This window comes from Podarcis melisellensis (genome assembly GCF_964234715.1).
Source record: "Podarcis melisellensis genome assembly, chromosome: 2".
NCBI lineage: Eukaryota > Metazoa > Chordata > Lepidosauria > Squamata > Lacertidae > Podarcis > Podarcis melisellensis.
Window position 1 is genome coordinate 84,191,202 of NC_138529.1, and position 24,169 is coordinate 84,215,370.

A 24,169-nucleotide genomic window follows, 5' to 3' on the forward strand; every position below is an offset into this window, starting at 1 on the left:
GGAGCTCACCCCGCCGTGGGGATTCGAACCACCAACCATATGATCGGCAAGTCCTAGGCACTGAGGTTTTACCCACAGTGCCACCCGCGTCTCTCTCTGGATGTACATGCACACAATTCAAGGTGCTGGGGAAGGAAGGGCTCAGTTTGTTTAGAACATTAAATGAACAGTGGACTTTTGCATAGATCTTGGAATAACATTGATGGCTTGTGCAAAAGCATCATTTTGAAGAAGGCACTCCCTTGTGTGAGCAGAAGTTTTGCTCAGTCATGTCATCTGTCCTTTTTTTTTAATGCTAAAGTTACATTTTTTAAAAATTGAAAAATAATAATTACCTTTTAAAAATGTAAAGTGCTCTTTTATGCATATTATTGTGAGCATTCTAGGTTGAATTTTGTTTTTATAGTTGTATTGAAATGTTTTTGTAAGTCAAAACTTAGGGAAATGACAAATACATATAGATCACCATCATCTGCCTTGGGAGTTTTTATTGAAGGATGGTATAAAAGCATATTAAAGAAATTAGTTCCTGAATGGGAACTTTGGCTGATACACTTATTTTCTCCTTCAAAATTATTGTGCAGGATAGACTGTCATGTTCAACACCTTAGGGCAGCTAAATTTTACTGATTAGACCATACTTATATACAGTGAATGTCTTACTATATACAGTATTGCCTATGTTGCACTCTGTGAAATTGAAGGAGCGTGATGTAAACAAATAATCTGTAAAGTAGTTATGCCCTACTGTTTGTAATGGGATTATTTTGTGATTGGTTGTCCTATGAGAAACACCCTGGTCTTTTCTCAGGAGCTCGGCCTTTCTCTGGTGGGTTTCTTACGCTAGTTCTGTACTTCCACCTGAGCGCTTTACACTGTAAAGCATTCAACCAAAAATGCAAAACCAGAGTCCCTTCTGTTTCTTTGCGCTTATCACTGAATTAAGCACAAAATAGGCTTTGAAGGAAGCTGAGGCGTGGCAGCTTCTACCTTCTTTGAGTGGCAGGAGGATGTGGAGAAAGGTTGCTTGGGGGCACGGATATGCGGGGAGGGGAGGGGACCATACACACTGCCTTCATCTTTCACTTCTCTGTGTCCTCATCAAGGCAGACTCAGTGCCATGGGCTGAGGGTAGGTGGGTGGGGTGGAGTGGGGGGGGGAAAGGATCCAAGGCACAGGGAGAGCTGATTCTCCAGTGTCCATAGCTCCCTAACAAACTCCAGCAAGCCATGAATCTTTCATTTAATCTCTCCTGACACGCCTGTCATTTTCTCCGGAGAGAAGCGGAGAATCTCTCGCCGAAGGAGGTCATTAGCTGTCAGGGAAGGTTCCGACTGCCTTCCTGTCTCTGTATCGATTAAGCCTCCACATGCGCGCAGGCACTGTGGAGGGAATATTGATGGGGCTGCCAGAAGTTTGGCTTGGGCTAGAGATTGGGTGTATCTTTTCACTGGGTGGGAGGGACAAGGGCTCGTGGGGCTGCTTGATGAAGATATAACCCCAAATTTGTCTGCCTCTACAACTCTGCCCTCACAGAGCTATTGTCCGCCTTAGGCTCTTGCTTTTTCGTTTTCTGTGTGGGAGCTTTATTTCCCTATACCCTAGGAAAGGCAGAATCTAATATTGCCAGCTCTGGAGAGCAGAGAGTGATGACTCCAGCTGCTGCTTAGTTTGAGATATCACTGTCACTCAGTTTGTACAGTTCACCAGAAAATCCTCCTCCTTTCATTGGAGGAGCAGGTTCAACATGAACACTGAATGTTAATCAGAATCAAATGATTAGCATGTTTAGTTTTTATTATATATCACCATAGTGACAATATTGTACAAGGGCTGTACACTATTGGAGGGGTTCTGAAAGCCACTTAGCCCACAGTGAGTGTATGCCAGCAGTGTTTTTTTTTTTTTTAAGTACAAATTCTTCACCCAGGTAACCTAATTCCTGTGCCAAGAGAAGCTGGAGTCTGTAATGCAAATAAATTATGCACATGACGTAACTTCAAATAGATTTGCTTATTTCCCACCAGTGATTCTGTTTCTGCTAGCTGTAGGAGAGGCAGAAGAGCTATACGAAAGCATATCCAAACTCTTGCAATATTGTCTGTGCAAGTAAGAAGATTTGCAGGGGGAGGCTCTTGAGGTGCATTGGATTCCAGACTCCAATTCCTTTTCCTCAGAAAAGGCCTTCCGTCTGGCAGAATTCTAGGAAGCAGCTGGGAGCTGGAAATGTACCGTATTTTTCGCTCTATAGGACGCACCAGACCATAAGACGCACCTAGTTTTTGGAGGAGGAAAAAAAAAATTCTGAATCTCAGAAGCCAGAACAGCAAGAGGGATCGCTGCGCAGTGAAAGCAGCAATCCCTCTTGCTGTTCTGGCTTCTGGGATAGCTGCGCAGCCTGCATTCACTCCATAAGACGCACACACATTTCCCCTTAATTTTTAGGAGAGAAAAAGTGAGTCTTATAGAGCAAAAAATACCGTAAGTGCTGCTTTTGGAGAGGGGGAGGCCCTTGGATATTGGAGACTTTGTATTTGACTAGAGTGTCTTGCTTGGGACGTGTCGTCATCCCTGGCAACCACAGATCCAGATGGGTACACTTAGAACGAGCCAGAAGAATGCAAAGCTCCCCTGTGGTCTGTGGTCTGATTCCTGATGTATATCTGTTTCTTTCTGTCTGAGGGTGCCTAATGGACTCTTTTCTCTTGTGTTTCCTCTGGCAGTATTCCTATGAAGGGAATGGCATCAGTGACCTCCCGGTGAACCTTTCCGTGGTATGGAATGGGAACTTCATCATTGACAATCCCCAGAACATCCAGGGTAAGCTGATGAAGTCGGGTGGGGTGGAGCACCCTTAGCAAGATACAGCAGGAGTTCCCTGCAATGAACTGCTTCTGCATTCCACTTCTGAGCCATCCACCTCAGGGCCAGACTGACACCAGTGCACCCCTACAGGTGTCGAATCAAATATTATGCTAGCCTGAGCAAACAAGCTTTCTAACACAGAGCAAAGTTAGAAGTGGTGGTCTGGGGATTACTGGTTTCTCTCCTGCCCATCAAAGCGCCTTGACCCTCCAAACGCGGTGTACTTGCTCCGAAACATTTTCTCGGTAGTGTGCTGTCCTTGTAAACATGCCCAGCCATTCAATAACTCGTTTGAGACTTAAATGCACGTTCACTTCCTAGACATAAAATGAAATCACCTTGAAGGCTGCTTTACGATCCTGGCTCCCGCTGCAAGGAACTTAGGACATGATAGTTAGGTTAGTTCTGTAATGGGCAAAGATTATTTCACACACACACACACACACCAAATAAATTCACAACATTCTTACAAAATCGTAAACCTCAGAGTTATTTGGGGAAGCCGTGACAACTATGCCAGTTCAAACCACTTGTAATTTGTGACCCTGATTGTGGCTTTCAGCTGAGATCCTAGCACAGGGAAAGGCAATGTTGTGCCTTTCATATGTTGGTGGATTGCAATTCCCAGCATCCCTGGCCACCATAGCCATAGCCTGGGGATGATGAGAGTTGTAGTCCAGCAGCATGTGGAGGGCACCACTGGGTTATCCCTTCATTAGTGGATAGGCATTTGCATCATAAACAAATCCTTTGCTGTCTGTATTCAGTAGTGAAAGCTGAAAACTATATAGGCAGTGAATACTGTCAAAACTGGCCTGATACGACAAAGCATATGGAAGGTGGTAGACCCTGAGGTCCTTTAGTGGGCATTGTCAACAATTACCCATCAGAGGGGGAATCTGTGTAGCAGTTCTGTCCCCACCCCACTCCCCAACTTCTTTTTGAATGTAAGCAGGGATTTGTGTTTTCTTCTTGCAGCTCACCTATACAAGTGCTCAGCTCTGCGCGAAAGCTGTGGGCTGTGCCTCAAGGCAGATCCACGCTTCGAGTGTGGCTGGTGTGTGTCAGAAAAGCGATGTTCCCTGCGCCAACATTGCCCAGCCTCTGAGAGCAGCTGGATGCATGCCAGCAATGGCAATAGCCGCTGTGCGGACCCCAAAATCATTAAGGTATGCTTGTGAAGGGTAAGCAGGGGGGAGGTTTTTCTTCTTCTCCCCTATCCTCAGTGCTGAATGGGAAATCGCCTATGGTGGAGGGTACGTGGTGGTGGGCAGTTCTGAAGTATTTTAAGGCATGGCCGGCCTAGCTACCAGCGTATGCAGTGTTCTTGTAGCATATGATACAAGATGTAGTATTCTCCTGACACTTTCTTTGTTCAGACACCAATAACTGGTGTGAAGCCTTCTTCCCACCAACCAGTGAGTGCTCAATGAACATTAGCGAGCAGAATTAGTGTCTCCTGTGATATGCCGCTGATGGGGCAATGCAGCGGTGATTGTAATGGAGAATCAGTGGGAAATGGTTCAGTGGTCAGAGTTGGATGGAGCTATCCTGTCTTCTGTTCCTAACCCCAATTGACATTTCCCCCACTTCCAGATTCTCCTTGTTCTCCTCCATCTATAGCAGGGATGGGGAAACCATGGCCCTCCAGGCATTGCTAGAATTACAACTCTCATCATGGTCAGTGGTCACTGTTTCGCCATTCTTGATCTATAGAAGCATGGTCGTTTTGGAATCTGTTACTGTGGCTTAGGTTTTCGATGTCAACGTTTTGCTCTTAATGGGTATTGTTATATATGTTGTGAAAATCAGGCAAAGTGTACGCTTTTAAATAAGACATAAATAGGATGGAGATGAATAATATCAGGTGACACTTGTGACCTGTGCAAGTTCATTGGCCAGTGCTGGTGAAGACAGGCATTTCAAAGAGGGGTTGGAGTCAGAGTCACCGCATTAGGAGAGGGCTTTGTTTCCAGGACTGATGATACTTACTGAAATTTCGCTTAGAATGACTTTCTGTCGACTTACTACAACAGGCAGAGTAGTAGGAGTATATTTTTTTGGCTTGCATACCTCTTTCTTTCTCTCCTGTGTTGACAGTGAATGTTTGATTCCCATTCTGGCCTGTTACACAGGATTCCTAGCAAATAGGATTCTGGAAGAAGATGAGGTTTGGTGTGTCGTGGATTCCTCACCCCCCACCCGGTTGTGTTCACAGTTTTTAGCCACCCATCTTTTCACTTCCTTAAGACTGGTTGTTTATCATCCCTCTTCTCTTGACAGCTGCTATGACCTTCATTTAATAAGATTGTGTATATTAATGTTAACATGTCGGTTGGGCCAGGCTCCAAGTGCATTAGCAGGGATTGGCAGGTAATTCTATTTGATATGTTCTATTTACCCATATACTGCAAGCCAGGCAGGCCTTGGTGGTGTTAATTACCAGAGTCTTAGCACAGTATCTCATCTATTTGGGTTTCAGTGTCTTATCTGTTGAAGGCTGGAAATTAGAGTAGTGCCTCTTGCACTCCCCAAAGCTAGTTGCTTCTTATTGCTGATTGGCATGGTGGGGCCCTGCGCTGTGTTTGCCAAGGCCTTCACTCTTTGGAAGCCCCCAGCCCACCACAAAATCTGATGGGAGAGAGCCTGCCTAATTAGTGTCTGCATCTTCTATAAAAAGAAGTAATGACTAACACTGGAGATGGGAGGTGGGGGAATGACAGGGGAGTCTTACCATCTCAAATCACGTAAGTTATATTACAGATTTCTAATGGAATAGTATTTAGCATTTATACAGTGCTTTAGGGTGCTCAGGATGTTTCAAATACAGTGGCCGGATACTATTTATTTTATTATATTTTTATACCGCTTTTCAGACAAATTGTCTCTTCCAAAGCAGCTCTCATCAATTAAAGAGAGAGGGAAGAAGAGAGAGAGAGAGATGGGGAGCCTTCCATCAGGCTTCCAAACTTAAAAAAATAAATAAGAAGGAACACAAAGAAAAGGGAGGTGGAGGGAAAAGGTAGAGCAAGGGATATCATTTTGACAGTACTACAGCAAGGTGGTGAGTTGTAAATAGGCATTTATTTGATTGTGGGTTGTGTTTATGAGATGACTCATAAACTAAATTCTCCAGGTGGCAAGCAGAGATTGAAAACACAACAATAAAACCACACTACAATAAAACCCACAGTAAGATTAAGAGACATAAAAGCAAAGTACAAAACCAGCACAATAAAATGCCACAGACAGCACAGAACTAAAACAGCCATCAGATGCATGCGCTAAAGCCACCATATGCCTCAGGACTTAAAGTCTGATCTTAAAAGACCTGGGAGAATAGAAAAGTCTTAGCCTGGTGCTAAAAAGGCAGCAATGTCGGTGCCCGGCAAGCTACCCTAGGGAGAGTATTCCTTAGTCAAGGGCTGCCTCCAGAAAGTCCCTCCTTTGTTTCTACCCTCCAAGCTTCACATTGAGAAGCTAAACAGAGAGGGGAATATAGCCATTGTGACTAGTAGCAATTGATAGCCTTGTCCTCCATGAATGTGTCTGAACCTCTTTTAAAGCCATCCAAGTTGGTGGCCATTACTACTTCCTGTGGGAATACATTCCGTAGTTTAAGTATTCACTGTGTGAAGAACTGCATCTCTTCCCGGGTCACCAGCTCCTTTTAGACAAGTGTATGATACTAGAATCCTAAATCTTGATTTAAGATATTCACACTGACTCCTGATTGCAAGGTATGAAGCTCTCAAGAACCAATTCTGACTGAACCCTGTTATGTGAAGTGTGGGGTTGTCATGAAGAGGTTTGTGAACCTAAAACCATTAGGTAGTGTCAAGGCTACTAAATGGTGTTGATAACGCACATCTTGTTTACCTGCCAATTTTTGAGCACTTGCCAGCATTAGGTTTTAATGATACTCTCTGCATCATTAAATAATTAAAATTAAATTAAGAACTTGTCCCACTAATTGTAAGCCCTGTGTAGGCAAATCAAGTAGTGTGCCTTTCCAGTCCAAGTTTGGGGACTTAACATTGGTGCTTTTTCCAACTGTTGCTCTGGTTGAAGCCTTGAAGGCCATGCAGCCTTTGTAGGTGCTCCTCCAGACAATTGTTGATGACTTCCTGGTGCTTTCTAGAAGTTGTTGGGCTCCAGCTCCCATTAGCCTTGACCAGTGTAACCAATAGTAATGGGAGTTGGACCTAAACAGCACCAAAAGGGCACCACGTTGGCTACCCTTGCGATAAGATCAGCTTCAGTGCAGTGGAATGAATGATGGGCACAGCATGCACAAAGAAATGTAACCTTTTCTCCTGGAAAATGTTAAACTGTATAGGTCATTAGTCTGGAACAGGTGGAGAACTTTCTGCTTGGCACTCTGATTCCTTCTACTCCAAGGGTTTCAGAAGAGCACCATTTGAGTTAAGACTAGAGCCATCGGATGTCCTGCTGAAATAATTTATCAGCTTGCATTTTGCTTTCACTATCTCTGTAGCACCGTTACTGTACAGAAGGCTTTACAATGTTCTAATCTCCTCAGAACGATAATACTATGCCAAATAAACAAGTTTAGCCTTAATTTTACGGTGGCGAGTCAGTGCTCCATTATACCTTCCAGACTTGTCTTTTATCAACCTGGCATGATGCTATGTTCCAGAATCAAGCCCAAATGTAGTGCCTTTCTTTCTTAACACAGCTTGGGAAGCAAACCCATCATTCTAAGTAGCCGTGCTACCAATGTCAGTATTGCTTCACTTTTGAAAGCCTGATCTCAGAGACTCCTAATAGAAGTTTTGCTGCTACACAAGAAGATGGAAGGTCGCTTCTGTGTGCTTTCAAAGCTTCTGTGTGCTTTCAAAGTTTTAAGTGGTACATTCTCAGATAGAATATATGCATTCAGGCACAGGAGGGCCATTCTGAAATGAAATGATCAAATGGCCAAACCGGTTAGTTGATGATTCATTATCTCATCTTTTGGGCACTGATATATCTTGTGTCCACTTCATTTGGCAGATCTGAAGGGTTTGTGCTCTGAAACCAATTAGCAAAAGAGTGCTGTTGTTTGTCAGGGATGGAGCTGGGGTGGGAGAGTGCCTGCTTCTGTGACTCTGTGTGTGAGTGTTTAAGGGGAGACGGTTCAAGAAAGAGCCAGATTTCGCTGCCAGCTCTGGTTCCCAAGTGCCTTGTTTAGCCGCGACCTCCCCACACAGTGTGTCAAGCAGTGTCAACTTTTTCCCAGAGTTGCTGCTCCCCAAACGTGTGGCCCTTGTCAGTTTTGCTGCAGTGGAGGGGAAATCTAACATACCACGGCAGCCTTTAACACTAATTTAACAATACCAAACAAACAGCCACGGCTCACCAAGTATCCCAGAGGAGCCCAATTTAGGAAAGAATGACTTGGGTTGCCTGCTGCAGCAGCTGCCTTAATGAGTTCTGATCCAGGACTTTAGCAGATGATTGGATTGAATTTAGGCGAGCAGCAAACCCCCAAAGCTCAAATCGGTTTGACTGTTGTATAAATTCTGAGGCATAGCATGTGATTGCCCTAGGCCTGCTTGTAAGTTAACTCGTGGAGCAGCCTGCAAGTCAGGGAGCGGAGAAGGGAGCCAGAGTTTGTGGGCTTTGGATACCTATTCCAAGTTGGCTTTGGGCAAGCTACAACCTCTTTGTGCCTTGGCTGCTGGTAATTCTCCAGCGTAGCCTCCTTTTGCTGCTTTGTTAATGAGACTTGGATGGTGTTTGTGAGGCAAGAGTCGGAGAATGAAAAATAAAGTGTTACGTTTTAATGACGCATGTTGATGCCTTGGTCAGGTATGTTGAAGGAGATGTTCTTTATGTTTGCACTGCCCCCTGGGACTGGAGGAAATAGTTGGTTTGCTACTTCCCCTCTACCAAATCTGTCTGCTCCAAATGATGGCCCATATTGTAGAATGAAAGGGCCCCGTTCTGGAGGCGAGGAGTGTCTGAGGACCTGTGATTCTGAGAGTACAGGCCTAACACAAATTTTGCCTGTCTTTAGGGGCGGCTACTGGAGGAGCGTAGTGTTACAGAGGCTGAGATCTCCCCAGCTAGAAAAGAGTTGCATCATACATGAGCAGCCTTTTGCCATCTTATTATTGTAGCGCACTCTGCATGCTGCTACCCTCCTTGACAAATATTCAGAAGAGATGCCTGATACACAGTGGGGACTGCAGGATTGCTATGTATTTTCACTCAAGTCTGTGGCCCTATTGTTAGCCATGGTAAGGCTTGTCTGCCTGAAGCAGCATAGTTTGGGGTAACATTAAAAGACAGCCATTCCTGCCCCCCCCCCCAGCTATTTTATTAATATATTTTACCACCATTGGTGATGGTGGCAGAGTTGCCATTTGGATCATCGGCCTCAGGCATGAATTTTGGGGGGGCTGTTTCTCATTACGTTTATGTTTCAAGATCTCCATTGATGCCTTACTAGTTATCCAGCAACAATAGAAGATGCTGGCTTAGAACTAAGAAGTTTGGCCCACACATGCCTTAGAAATCTCTTTCCCATCTTATGACACATCTTTACTGTTAAAATCAACACAGTCTGTGCCTTCCTAACAATGCAATCTGTGCAAGAGCGTGTAGTGAGGTAACTTTGTGGCTGCCTCATAATTATAGAAATCCCTGCTCCTGGAGGTTTGCCAGAGCCTGTGCATTATCTGTAGATAATATAAGGCTTTTCTGTTGGAAGCAGCAATGGGAGGCCTGTAGTGGCTTTGTCTTGATGATATTTTGATGCCTTCGGTCTATTTTTAAACATGAGATCCTTTCTGAACATTTGGAAGCTGGCAGGATGCAGATTTAAACAAATAATGGGGATGTGTTCTCAGGCATGGTTGCTACTTCCCACCAGCTTAGAAAGTTTAGGCCGTATGCAGAGCCAGCAGGAACAGTGGGACCAGTAGCTTTAATGTTGACTGGTCAGGTAAGCAATCTGCAGTTGGTTTTGCTAGGCCTATTTCAGTGTATCAACAATGACCATGCTGAGGCTTCTTTCTCCTGGAGCCCACTTCCCTTGGCTTGGGGTTGCCAGTGACCCAGCACAGAGCTTTCCCCACCTGCATGCCCATTAATCGTCTTATCACTTGCAGGTGTGTGCTGAGCACCAGGGGGGCAGCAAAATGTGGTGTAAAATTGCCCATAATTGCCTTGTTAGTGGCAATGGTGGGCCCGTGCCACACTGCTCATCCGTCATCACGCAGTGTGTGTCAAGCCACACCTGTCCGCTTTATTGGGAATCATCTTAACAAATGAGGCATATCGTGCTCACTGGGGCTCCCCTCCCTCCCCAGCTGGTGCTGTCAGAAACTTCACATGCTGGGATACACCAGAGATGGTAGGGGAAGAGAGGATCCACTTTACAGGGGTTAACTGGTGTCTCCCTTGGTGGGGAGGGCTCTGGAGAGATTACTTTCCCTCCATTAACTCACAGCATGAAAGAAAAATAGCCTCTCTGCAAGTGTCCACTGCCCTTGCCAAGAATATGCAGAATGCAAAAAAAAGTAAAAAAAAGTGGGACGTTCTGTGCCATTCTGAAGGATAGTCCATTGTTGAGACCATGAGCAAGCCATGCTACGGAAAAAAACTTTTTACTATTTCCATTTTCATGTCACCATACCTACAGAGTGAGCCAGAGCAAATCAGCAGCTTACATACATTAGCCATTGTGATACCTTGGAGCCACCTGCTTGAATATTAGCAGAATCAACAGTCCGGCCATTCCAAACATGTGGTTTAGGCGTCCTGAAGCTTATTCACAGGGGGATAGATGCATGGGTGTTATTTTCTTTTTGCTGTGCTTCAGCACAATGAAACTCCCGGTGCTTTCCAGAAATGTAAAATGTATTTTTGCCGTGTGCACAGCCCAGATGCCTTCTCTCCAGTTGCTGTGGTTGGAAGGGAATGACTGGGACTCGGTCCTTCAGGGCAAAGCTGAAATATTGCACTGGTTGTCCTTAATACTACCAAAGTTCTTAGCACCATGCAGGTTGTGAATAGTTGGTGTAAAACAATACCTGGTTCGTGTGGCAGTACTGTGGGGAGCAGAGAAGAGGATGTTGTGTCAACAGGTTGAGGTGGGAAAGGTGGATTATTATCACTGCTTGGAAGACAACAACCTATTCAGAACACCTGTCTGGGTTTTAAGCATTTGCAATCTTCATTTTAGTTTACCTGATTATATGTTTATTTTCTAACCTGCATGGAGCTGTAGATATTTAAATAAGCCCTAGATATATAAATGTTGGGTGAGCTGCTGAGTTGTTATGGTATTCAGGTAAGCTGTTGACAATGGCCTAATGAATCCAATAACAGTCTGGTTTGTTTCTTCCTAGCTGACACCTGAAACAGGCCCCCGGCAGGGCGGTACTCGCTTAACCATCACTGGAGAGAACCTGGGCTTGAAGTTTGAGGACATACGCTTGGGTGTGTGGGTTGGCAAAGTGACATGCATGCCCATCGAGAGTGAATACATCAGCGCTGAGCAGTAAGTAACTTCCAAAAGAGGGCTGGCAATGAAGGGATGGGCTGTGGGAATATCTCAGTAGTATATTGGTCCTCTGGTTTGCTGGACCAAGATAAAAGCCAAAGCTTTGCTAAAGAAAAGCTTTTGCTAAAGATGCTGCTTAGGGTTGATGAGGTCATATCTGTTTCTTATCCAGTCTAGTTTCAGGCTTAGTTTCGGGACCAAAACAGCATTGGTGGATTATCTGTGCCAGAAACGAGTTGGGGAGTTTATCCCTGTTGGTTCTGCAGCATTTGATACCATGGAGAATTCCTGGGATTCTTGGCTGGTATAGGCACTAGGAACATCATTTTACGGTGGAAGTAGTTCAGAAGGTAGTCTTGGGGGATGTGTTGCTCAGCCTCTTGGCTTGTGGCTCTTTTTCACCTCCTCCTTTTTTTAAAAAACGTCTAGATGAAGCTGTAAGGGTACGGCTTCATCTATACGCTGATGATACCTAGCTCTGTCTCTCCTTTTCAACTAATCTGATGAAGTGGTGGAAATTTTGAACCGTCGTCTGGATGCAGTGAAGGACTTGATGGGGACTAACAAGGCCTCAGTCCACATAAGACAGAGGTGCAATTGTTCAGTAGAGAAGCTAATTCAGGACTGAGAGTCCAACCAGTCTGAGATGGGGTTGCATTAGCTCTGGAGAATCTGATTCACTATTTGGGAGTGTTCTTAGATGCAGCATTACTCCTGGAAGTTCAGGTGGCTACTGTGACCAGGTGGTCTAAATGTCACTTCCAGCACATCGTGGGATGTGAAGGACCAGTGTGGTCTAGTCAATAAGAGTTGAACTGGGACTAGGTTCAGCTCCCTGCTTACTTATAAAGCTCACTGGGTAACCATAGGAGTAACTACTGTATCTCTTGTCCTAACCTCCCCATATGGAGAAGTTACGATAATAAATAGGATGACAGGTGAATGAAAAACTCTCTTGAGTTGTTTGGAGAAAAAAGATGGATGGAAGAGTGGCTAGAAAGACCTAATGAATCTTTCTAGATAGCTTCTGTATTTGGTTGCACAAAATACTGGCAAAATGTGAGTATTTTGCAACATTTTATGAGAATGATTCATCTGACTTCATTAGTAAGAAATATTTGGTGAATGGCTCTACATGACTGACTGGAAGAGTTAGTCTTCCAGTCTTTCACAGTCTTTCTTGAAGCTATGATTTTGGAAGATTTTAACTTTCTATCCTTAGTGGTGGTGGGTTCTTTTGCAGAGTTAGCATTAGCTTAAAGTCCCGCTCTGGATATTTCTGGCTTCTTAGCAAAGTCCTTGATGTGTGTTGGGAGATCTGCACTATCTAAAGCTGATCAATTCTGGCTAGCCAGCTGGAAGCAATAACTTCCTTTTCTCTCTGTATATCCTCCTTTGTTCTACTGTCTTAACAACTCAGGCTATTCCAATTTAAAAACATGTATAAATTTGCAGAGCAAGTTCAAAAAGCAAGAGGATTTAATAAGAGAAATCAATTTATGAACATGTGGGTGCCTTTCCTTTCATATGCAGATAGCAGTGATTTCAAATACGTGTGCTGGAAATGTGTAGGATTTTTTTCGCATTGTTTAATTTATGGACGGTGCATTAACACAACTGCAATAGGAATAAGGGAGGAGGGAAAACAGGGGTTCTTTTCTGTTTCTCTTTGTATTTTGTTAAATTTTAATTGATTTCCTGCTGAGTTGAGTGTTACAGCACTCGTAATATTTTATATATTTTGCAGTTTTGATATGCCTATTGTTCAAAAGTCAATTTGATATGTGCTGAGAAATCACTTCCTGAAATTGTGAAATGGCATTTAATTAAAAAGCAACAGCAACAGCCCAGGAAAATGTGACGACAAGTGCTTGTCCTTACTATAAATTAGAGCAGAAATAACTGGCTTCTTGGCCTGAGCAGGTGGCCTGAGAACTGCAGGACAGCTCTGCTGAGACATTGCGTACATGTTACACAATCACTTACTGTGCCTTCCTTAGGATCGTCTGTGAGATTGGAGAAGCCAGCCCAAGCAAAATCCAAGAGGCCCCTGTGGAAGTTTGTGTCAGGGACTGCTCCCCCAGCTACAAGGCTATATCCCCAAAAAGCTTCACCTTTGTGGTAAGGAGGTATTCTTTTTATCACCTTTCCTTACTTTGAATCCCACTTCCCTCCTATAATTAGATTTATTTCTCTAAATTTTGCAAGGCCACCTATGCGCTTGACTATCTAACCCACTTTTTATTATCAAGAGGTGTCTAGTAGAGTGAAAGAATGTATTGTGGCCCTGTGGTGCACAAAATGGCTGAGGTCAGAGGAATTTTCCCAGCATTTCCCTTGCAGCATTCACTTTTATTGTTCCTGGGCACCAAGGACACCTTCTGAACTCTGTGACTTGCTGTGTTTCCCTTTGACAGACTCCCACTTTCTCGCAAGTGTCACCAGCTCGGGGCCCTGTCTCAGGGGGCACCTGGATCAGCATAAAAGGAAAGCACCTTGATGCAGGAAGTGACATCACAGTAACCATTGGAGGGCAACAGTGCGCCTTTCCAAGGTGAGCCTCTCATGGGTGGAAACCGTTGTGGAGTGGAGTGCTCCAAATGGACTGAGCAATGTGAACAAAGGGGATGCAAGGATGTGTGTGTGAGAGAGTATGTATTCTAAAATAAGGTACCACTCTTAAGGAGCCAAGCAAAAACTCCTGTGTAATTCTTTTCAAGGCTCATTTTTTTATATTTTGGGGTTAAAAAGACCGAAGACTGTTGAATTTCTTTTCCCTCTAAAAAGCACAAATCCCTGAGCCATGAAGTGGATAATTTTTAGATTAGGGATGATAATGGAGCGGCTCTTTAAATATTTTCGTGCAGTAATTACTGGTTATCAGCTCTAATCGCTGCTGTTTGCAGCAGCCGCACGATGGGGAACGCTCCGGAGTTGCGCTGGCTCTGCCGGCTGCCTTTGCTTTATTTTTCTTTTTGTGTTAACTGATAATTTTAGCATCACTTCCCCAAGTCAGGGAGAAATGGGGTACCACATGTAGAGGGTGGCACTTCATTCCTTTATTCCTTTGTGTCAGATGTGAACAGTTGGACTGATCCATGGCCTGGGAGCAAGGCTGGATTCTTTCAGAGTAGGTTCCATTGGGTTCTCTTCCACATTTTATTCATATATGAGCTCAGGGCTACGCCAACATGGGATTTGCATTGATGCAATCAATAGCTCAGCTGTCCTTGGGCACTCCTCAGCTCCTGCTAGAATTTGCAGGAAATGCCATGTCTAAACCTTTAGGTAGACTTATTTTACCCTTTTGTAGATTAGCAGTCTCCCCTTCAGTTGAGCAGCTTTGGGAATCAGACATACAGTCTGTGGCCCATGGTGCTTGTGGTGAGAAGGCATTGGCGCACTACACACATCTGTTTAATGGAGCACATTTTTGCTGCCATGTAGTGTTGGTAGAGAGATCAAAAAGCTTGACACCAGGCAGAGTATCCAGCAAGTTTGTTGCTGAGATTGTGGCATGACATTGCAGCAGGAAGAATATTTGTTGGCCCTTCCTATAGCTAAAGATGTTGATTTTGTTTCCCTCTTTCTCTGTGTCTTACAGGAGAAATGCTGTTGAAATCCGGTGCAGGACACCACCTGGCCAAAGCTCAGGAGAGTCTCCCATCCTCATCCATATAAACCGGGCTATACTTAGCAGCCCTGAGGTGGCATATTTCTATACTGATGACCCCACCATTCAGAAGATAGACCCCGAATGGAGCATCAACAGGTAGCACTGAAGGGAATGGATTTGCAGGATAAAAATAAAGAACAGAATGTGCATATTAGGAATATCGGTGGTTGTTCATCCATTTATTTGCAGCTTTGCTGTACTTTGAAAAGCTTTGCATTTTGCTAAGTCACTCTGCCAGAAACCAGGATGATTTCCTCAGAACCCCACTTCCCGGAACCCGCTGCAAGAGGTGTGGTGTGACGTGCATAGCACCCTATGTGCCGGCCTGTCAGTAGAGAATAAAACACTGTTCCCATGTTCATTCTCAGTGTCCAGCCATAACAATAATAATTTTATTATTTTATTATTTTTATTATTTTATTATTTATACCCCACCCGTCTGGCTGGGTTTCCCCAGCCACTCTGGGCAGCTAGCAGTTTCTAACAGAGGTTAATGCCAACATTAAACCAGTTAAATCACATCCCTGCAAATGACACTTTGCCTATACTCGGTTGACAACAGTGGAGGGGGGTGCTGCTTTGCCTTGCAGTGCTTCCCATGAGCCACACATAAGAACTGTGTCTGCAGGTGAGTTTTGTAAAGCTCCTGAAGCAGCAGACCTTTGATTCTGATGCTGACTTTCTTCCATAGTAGAAATACGAAATGTAACAACCATAAGAGCTATAGCAGCAATTACCTGCTATTTGCAGTGTATACTTCAGTGATCTAAGGCCCAGGATCAAAAGAGTCAAAGCAGGAAATTTTCCTCTGCAACTGGCCGCCATGTGGAAGTCCAAAATAAAAAATGGAAGGAGCATGACACTTTCAGAATGGAATTTGCCACTGAATGTGTGTTTGAAAATGTGTATCATGGTTATTTTAAAGAGGATCGAGTTATGTAGGGAAGAAAGTAAGCTCTGGTTCAATAGGTTAGGCCAGTGCAGGAGATGTGTTTGGTGTGACATAAAGAAGTAGGCCAGTGCTGCCTGACACCACTTGCTAATTGTATATTTTTCCTCTGTTTTGGTGATTTTGAGTAAAATCTATGTGTTGCTCTACATAGTAAGTGGTGACATTTGTGTGCAAAGCATAGTTAGATGTGATGTAAGAAGATATGTGATGTCAGGAGGGTCTCCTTTATTTTCAAGGTTAAAGGAACTATGATGGTGATGGATTAGATTGGTGTCATGGTGATTGGAAGTAGTGGCAACACTGCGGCATTTTACCTTCTGAGTGACTGTTTTCTCCTAGGGAGAAAAATAAACTTTTTTTTGGTGTGTGTGGGGGGGTCAATTTGAAAAAAATACATGTGATGAAAGGGTCAGCCCCCACCTCCAGGCAAGTGCCGTGACTCCATTTCAAGGGTCTCTGTAGCTGCTTTTTTCTCAAAACAGCTGTAACATCTTATTATAGATCTCCCGATGTCATGTCCCTTTGAAATGGTCCTCAGAAATAATAGCCTTAAAAAGCAGCCTACATTGACATCTTCGTAGAATTGTAGAATTGGAAGGGACCCAAAAGAAGCACAGCTAATAGACTGAAAACTATTGTACGATGTATCTCTTGTAGTCCTGGCTGTTCTGAACACGAATGCAGAAGTGGTAGTCTGGGACATAAGATGCTGGTAGTCCTAGTATTCTTTTAGACTGGCTTAAGGTCTAAGTGTGCCAGTAGGGCTTCTTGGTTGGGTGCACCCTGGAGATGAGTGGAATCCAGAAAGCTTTCTCAGTTGCTCTCTAAAATTAATCTTGTAGTTTGGTTTTCCCCAACCTGAACATAAGGTAAGAGAGACCATGCAGCTTTTAAAATAACAGAGTAGAAGTGACATCCTTGTTCGGTTCATGCTGCTTGTGCCCACCCCACTGCAGTTTTTGTCTAACCCCGACTTTTGCTTGCTTTCTAGTGGTGGTACACTCTTGACTGTGACAGGCACCAATCTGGCCACTATCAAAGAACCCAGGATCCGAGCCAAGTATGGCTCTGCTGAGAGTGAGAATGTAAGTAAATCTTTGACTTAAGGGAGTCATTTTTAAAAGGAATTAGAAGTCACATGGCAGCCATGATTGCCCATATTAATTATTTTGTCCAGATGTGGTCAGATCAGACCCAACCAGCATAGCTAATGGCCAGGGATGATGGAAGTTGTGGTCTAGCCACATCTGGTGGCCACAAGTTTCCCATCCCCAGCGTAGATGGAGAATGTCAAAGTGCCTTCAGTCTGAACCTCCTACCTAAGCCAGCACTTCTTGCCACGTATTATTATGCTGCTACCTCAATGAAGGGGAAAGGTACAGACAACCTTCTGGGAATTAATTACACTTGAACTTACTCTGTGTGTGTGTGTGTGTGTGTGTGTGTGTGTGTGTGTGTGTGTGTTGAGTCAGATGAAACCAATGAAAGGCAGTGGGTTAAATCTAGTGGCTTCTTCCTTTCTAGAACTGCACAGTCTACAACGACACCACCATGGTGTGCTATGCTCCCTCCATTGACAACCCAGTCCGGAGTCCTCCAGAGTTTGGTGATCGCCCAGATGAAATTGGTTTTGTCATGGATAATGTCCAGGCCTTGCTGATCATCAACAAAACCAGCTTTGTCTATTACCCAGACCCTGTGTTTGAATCTCTCCCCTCTGGAATGCTGGAGCTCAAGCCAAGCTCTCCACTCATCCTCAAGGTAATGCTACCCCCAGCCCCATTATTGCAGCTGTGCATAAGCTATCCCACCTAGCATAACTAGGGTCCTTACTTCTGCCCCATTCTTGGCATAATTGGATGATTCTCGCCCCCCGCTCACACCTTTCTGCTGACTCCTAGCCTTCACTGCCAGTACAGCATGGAAGAGAAATCAGATGGAGTAGAAGAAACTAGTTTTCTACTCACAAATGTGGTCTTCACAACCTATCTTTGTTTGGTGTTAAATGAGCTGCACTGGAAACCCCCCCCCCCACACAATCTATACATTTGTTTGGAAGGAGAGACTTGGCAGTCCCTACAACAGAATCACTGCCAAATTCTGGTAGTTTGTTCCAATATTACAGGGAGAGGAAAACTATACTATAGGAAGAGGCATGGAGCCATAGAAACAGAAGATCCTCGTTATAATTCTTCTCTCTTATAATACTTACGATTTGACTCCAGCCTTGCTGGTCTGCTCCCTTCAACTTAAAATTGTCTTGAGCACACTTGTCACATATTCCTGGATCCATTGAGTGGTGTTTCTTTTCATTAAGCTAAGAAATCCTTACACTAATGGTGTGCTACAGTAGGCTTCACACCTTGTTCCTGCAAGACTGTAGAGAGGAGAAAAATTGATTGTGTTACAGTGGAAAAGGCAGGGAAAGTGATGCAAATGTTAGCAAATATTCTCTCTCCTATTGAGCATTTTGTCACCCATTGGTCACTTCTGTTCAACTAAGGATAGTTTGAGGCTGCTTTTGGACCACTTTTTAAGCCGCATAATGTGGATTGAGATGTTGCTCCTTTTGCCCCCGATCTACAGAACAGAACTGAATGAAAAGATGTCTCTCCTTGTGGGTTAGAAGGCTGAGAGTCTGCTGGTAAACCCAGTGTTATTTTTGTTTCTTTTTTAAGGGCCGCAACCTGCTTCCTCCAGCACCTGGAAATTCCCGGCTAAACTACACGGTGCTAATTGGCGACACTCCCTGTGCTCTTACGGTTTCTGAGACCCAGCTTCTCTGCGAGTCACCCAATCTCACAGGACAGCACAAAGTGACGGTAAAGCGAGCCAAGCGTGGCCTCTGTTTCTTCTCTGTCTTGCTTTGACAGCCTTGTTCTATGCACTGGGTGCTCATTATTTTTCCTCCTGGAAGAGCCCCGTGCAAAGAATGTGGAACACATCGCGCTTTTTAATCTTTTCGCTCTCTCCCACCTATTCCCAAATCCAGATCCTGCTGTTGGGAAATCTGTTCTCTGCCAGCAGCTGCTCAGTACACATCCAGTGTCTATGCACCAAACCAACCTTGTAAATACACCCACAAAGGTTGTTAGCCTGAAAAGAAAGTTTACTAGCCTGCTGGGGGTTGGCAGAGGAGAACCACTCCCTCCTGCAGCAGCTTCCCTGGCAGTCCGTTTAGTTTCTCTATTGGGCATAAAAGAGGGATGGATGGAACACTCCATCCTTCCTCGGCCAGAATTGAACACTTACCTGCCTGCAGTTCCTTATCACTTTGCACATGGCTTGTGCATAAATACAAGGTCACGCCAGACTATATTATGCATGCTATTAATGCAATTTTTATGTGATTAATTTGCATGTTTGTAATCTCTCTGTTTGAGGCAGCATCAGAGTAGGAAATCTTGGCAGACCGAAGGAAAGAAATCCAGATTTTGGGATTTGGAGTGGATGATGATTTTTTTGGATCTTAGTGTTTGGTGTTCTGCAGGAGGGACTTCAAAGATCTAGAAGGCATATGTATATATGAATGAATGAGAGAAACCATTCTAATTCATATAAAAACCTTTCTGTGGGCCCTTTGTTCCCCATTTCTGATTCCTTCATGAGTTCATCTGTAACAAAGCTCTTAATGCTGCTCTTGGGTGTCAGGTGAGCCAATTGCACAGGGGTGAGAGGGATGTACAAATTCCAGTGGTTTCTGTTGCATTATAGAGCTTGTGTCTGGATGGTATAGTTGCAACTGGAGTGCATGGATCAGCGCTCTCTTTCTCTGCTCTCCTGTGGTCCCTTTTCATGAATAGACTTCACTGAGCCCTCTTTTCCACCATTTCACAAATGGTGTTCATCATAATAAGCTAGCAACATGCTAGCTTTTCCTTAGCGCTTACTGCTGTTACTTCCACTAAACACTTAGCACCATTGCTAGTGAACATGCAAGGGCATGTTTTGCCTGTGTGCCACTGTTCTTGAAAATATCATTTTTACCCTTCAGCTGGGCCTCTCTCTTTCTTTTGGTGGAGGTAAAGTAAGCCCATGATCGTGTATTTTGGATTGTTCTGAATACCACCATTTGGTAGCCAAGCCCAAGCCCCAAACCAAAAGTCCTGTTGGGATGCATTTTGGCTTGCCTGCTGATGAAACTCAGTGTGTGATGATTGATAATATTGTCATTTATCCATTTTAGATCCCTAAGTAGTAGCAGTTTCCAGGGCATTGTCCTGTCCACCTCTGTTTGGTTCCATCCTTATTTCAGACATTGTGGTACAGTAGATTGCAATGTTTAGCTGGTGATATTGTGAGGTTTAGCTGCTGATAACAATTGCAGTGTTTAGCTGGTGAGTTATCATGATGTTGAACATCAGATATTGCCTAGCCCTTACACGCATTGTGATTTGCGATATGTTGCCAGCTCAAATATTATGAAACTATTATCACAATGTGAACATCAAACCGGTGTTGGATATTGATATATTGCCCAGCTCCATAACACTCCCTGCCTGGTGCCCCGTCCTCATATTTTGGATGCCTCCAACTAACTGTCACAATTACTTGCTAATTTATTTCCATTGACTTTAGAAGGGGAGAGATTTTTTTTTAAAAAAACGACAAACCCTTGAGGAATTCAATTTCTGTGACTTCTGGTGTGAACTGACTTCATGGACTTATGTGCCGACTGGGGCGTAAAATGTCCTCTGGATTTCACACTTGTCTGAATTTTGTGATGTAGTTCTTGATTCAAGAAATGGACTGAAGTGCGGTTGAAAATATGTATGTTGGGGTAAAATGCATTTATAAATGCATACATTGAGAAAGAATATATTTCTAAATATGTACTTCGATATAAAATGCACATTTGAATTTTCATTTTTTTAAAAAACGGATTAAAGTAGAAGCAGGACAAAATGGACTCATGAATGGGTTAAGCAGGATTAGTTGCACATTAGACTGCGGCACAGCAATTCTCACTCACTCAGGGGCTCAGTGTGGCCTTGGGTGTTTGAAAGGGACCCAAAATGTTTCTTACTCCAGGCACCTCATCCATCAGGGAATGCACTTTGCATCCCATCTGTTATTACAACGCTTTGTGAATGAGACATCAAACTTGCTGCCTGCTCAGCAACATACCAGCCTGTTCCTGCATCCCATCAAATCCCTTTGCAATGCTTTGAACAGGCAGTGTGAGACTTAACCCTGCACTGCTCAGCCCATTGTCCTTCTCTACTTAGGCATTTGCTTCCCTCTGATGGCTGCAGTCAGTGCTACCTAGAAGATGCTTGGGATGTGGGTAGCTAGGCAGGAGTAACCATTACCTTGAGTGTACTGAGTGGCAGAGAGCCCCCCCCCCCCGTTGCTTGTTCAACAATCAGTGAACTACCCAATGTGGCAATTGTACCTTTCTTATTAATATTAAATTTTCTGCAGCTCAGAAGTTGGCAGCTATTCGCTTACCTCAGGATTACAAGGTGGTAGCAGTGGGCACCAGCTTGAAATACTTAACGCCTTGGTAACATTCTCAGCGCAAGCAACTTGCTATTCAGGGGTAGCAGGCAATGGGCAAAACGTTCCCCTTCCTGGCTGTTCCTGGAAGACCTCATCTATGCTGGATTCTCTGTATATGCTGGCAGAGAACCACGTCTAAGAATCTCTTCTCATTTGACATTATACTTGTGTTCTGATACCTGAATATGAGAGGCATACTGTTTGCCTTGGTTCTGAATGGTGCATGTTGTAAAATTAATTTATTGAAAAGCAGTTTGAATTGCCATTTGCTGTAACGCTGTTGAGAGCTTGCACAGGCCATGTGCCCTCTGAGCCCCTGTGTAGGAATTGGATCTTGCAGCTTGAGGGAACTGCTTCCTTGGCAGCTTTTCTCAGCATGGTCCATGGGCACCTTTGGGAGGATGGAAGGGATATAAATTCAGAAAATAAGAAGGACAGAAAATTCAGAAAATAAGAATGTCGTCCCCTGACTTTTTTCATCCTGTTATGCCCAACAGCCAACAGTGCCTTGGGATCTTTGCCATTCCCTTAATAATTACTATGTCAATAACCCACTGCTCAGTTCTTTCACCTTCATCACACTCCCAAAAAGGAGGAATCCCAAAATACCTAATTTCAGAAACTACCCAAGTCCCTTATTTCATTATTATTGATGTTGGAAAGCAATTCCACTCTCTAGCAAGTGGATTTAGAATATAAAAGTCCTTTTTGGCAGGAAGGTGTGAGCTAATATATATATATATATATTCTCTCTCTCTCAGATCAAGGCTGGGGGCTTTGAATTCTCCCCAGGGATGCTGCAGATCTATTCAGACAACTTGTTGACCCTGCCAGCCATTATTGGAATTGGTGGGGGCGGGGGTCTTCTCTTACTCATCATCATCATCGTCCTCATTGCATACAAGCGGAAATCCCGAGATGCTGACCGCACCCTCAAACGTCTACAGCTGCAGATGGACAACTTGGAATCCCGTGTGGCCTTGGAGTGCAAGGAAGGTGTGAATGATGGGCCCAGGGTTTTTTCCTTTTCTTTTTCACGGCTCTGCTACTTATCAGTCTGTTACTTCCCATTTAATACCACCCCTTTTGCTCTGAAACAAAACAAAACAACCCTATCATGCCACATAATGTATGATTGGCACATCTGAGTTTGAAGAAAGAGACCCACTGGTTTCACAGGTAGTTTGACTGTCCCATTATATTCCTCCGCTAGTGGGATCCCATCCAATTCATTTCTGTAATCTAGGTGATTGGGAGGCTCACCAAAACACACTCCCTTATGGCAATGTTATATTTGCAAGCTGTTACTATGTGGAACAATCCAGTTGGATTGAGCATCTCCTTGCCAGCACCATATAGTCCCAGCTGGCACTGGCAATGAAGCAATGCATAGATTGAAACCTCCATGTTGAACATTCTGTAGAATAGAAAGCCTCTGTTGGAGAGTTTCAGAAAATGGCTTTGAAGGCACGTGGTTCATTTTCTGTTGCTTGAAGCTGCAGAGGTTTGGCTCTGTCAGATGCCTGGATAGGAGGCCACCTGGGAACCACGTAAGCCTCTCTAAGCTTTTTGGAGGAATTAACTGTGAAATAACAACCAACATACAATTGGGCAGATCCATATGATTGCAACTTGGGTTGACTTCACCCCCATGTGGAGCACTGCTGTAGAAGTTCCCTTCCTGCCAGCAGCCTCCCACTTGGTTGAACCTTGCCTGAGAATGCGTACTAAGCAATTAGTTTCATCTCTAAGCTTTAATGAGATGGGACCTGCCCTGCTCATAAAGTATCCTAATTACCTACGAAGTGGTATCATTAACCAACAATCACAAAAATCCTTGCTATGTTTGCAAGATGTTGGAGAAAATTGCCCACTTACCAGTGCTTTGTTCGTGCTGCCTTCCCTGCCCAAAATACGAAAACCTGGCGCATAGATTTCTTTAGCCAGTGTGGTGTATGGATGTGCTAAATTAGGATCAGGAAGGCACACTTTCAGAGATCTTGCTTAGCCATATAACTCACCGAGTGACCTTGGGTCAGTTATTATCTCTCTGGTGAACTTACAAGATTGTAAAAGGGGTGTGGGGGAAACTTTGTTTATCACCCCAAACTCCTTGGAGGAACAGCAGGACAGCATGTAGGTAATAACAATAATTATAATAGAACTAGAATCTGACCACTATTGATTTCACCATCATTAATGCCCTCCTCTGGGTTGTCATTGTAATATCACAGGTTAGTGTTCTTGGATGCCACTGTCCTTTGGAGTGAAGGTCAGATTTGGCCAGTACTGGCCAACCTTTTTGCCACTCCCCCATCTAAGCATATATATGCGTATGGGAAGGAACCCTATCTGAGCAAGTTGGCTGTGGTTTTGATTGAAGCACAATAGGTTTTATGCTCCGCTTAGAGTGTCCATGGCTCACTCTGACGCTAAGGCTGTGCCTCCATCTCTGGTGCTTCTGCAAAACTGGTTCCTTATTCATGGGTTGTCCTTTTGGGGAGAGATGGAGGGGTCAAGTGAAGCAGTTTTATTGGAGGTGGTAGATTTTTATTTGGCGCAGTTTGAAGGAAGTTAGCAAGGTTTCAAGAGGAAAAGTTTTAAAGGCAGAGAGAAGCCTGCCTGCAAAAGGCTGTGGGTCTCTCATTACGTGACAGAC

The 24,169-nt window shown here is 44.1% G+C and overlaps 1 protein-coding gene across 4 annotated transcripts in view; it reads left to right on the forward strand.

Moving 5' to 3' along the window:
- PLXNA1 (plexin A1) overlaps positions 1–24,169 on the forward strand; it is a 311,748-nt gene that overhangs the window by 237,086 nt on the left and 50,493 nt on the right. For all 4 annotated transcript variants that reach the window (XM_081900456.1, XM_081900454.1, XM_081900457.1 and 1 more), the window contains exons 11-20: positions 2,724–2,820; positions 3,844–4,034; positions 11,226–11,377; positions 13,381–13,501; positions 13,798–13,934; positions 14,985–15,152; positions 17,000–17,093; positions 17,533–17,769; positions 18,687–18,830; positions 22,272–22,506. In XM_081900456.1, coding sequence (XP_081756582.1) covers positions 2,724–2,820; positions 3,844–4,034; positions 11,226–11,377; positions 13,381–13,501; positions 13,798–13,934; positions 14,985–15,152; positions 17,000–17,093; positions 17,533–17,769; positions 18,687–18,830; positions 22,272–22,506 — 1,576 coding nt within the window. The remainder of the gene's footprint in view (positions 1–2,723; positions 2,821–3,843; positions 4,035–11,225; positions 11,378–13,380; positions 13,502–13,797; positions 13,935–14,984; positions 15,153–16,999; positions 17,094–17,532; positions 17,770–18,686; positions 18,831–22,271; positions 22,507–24,169) is intronic.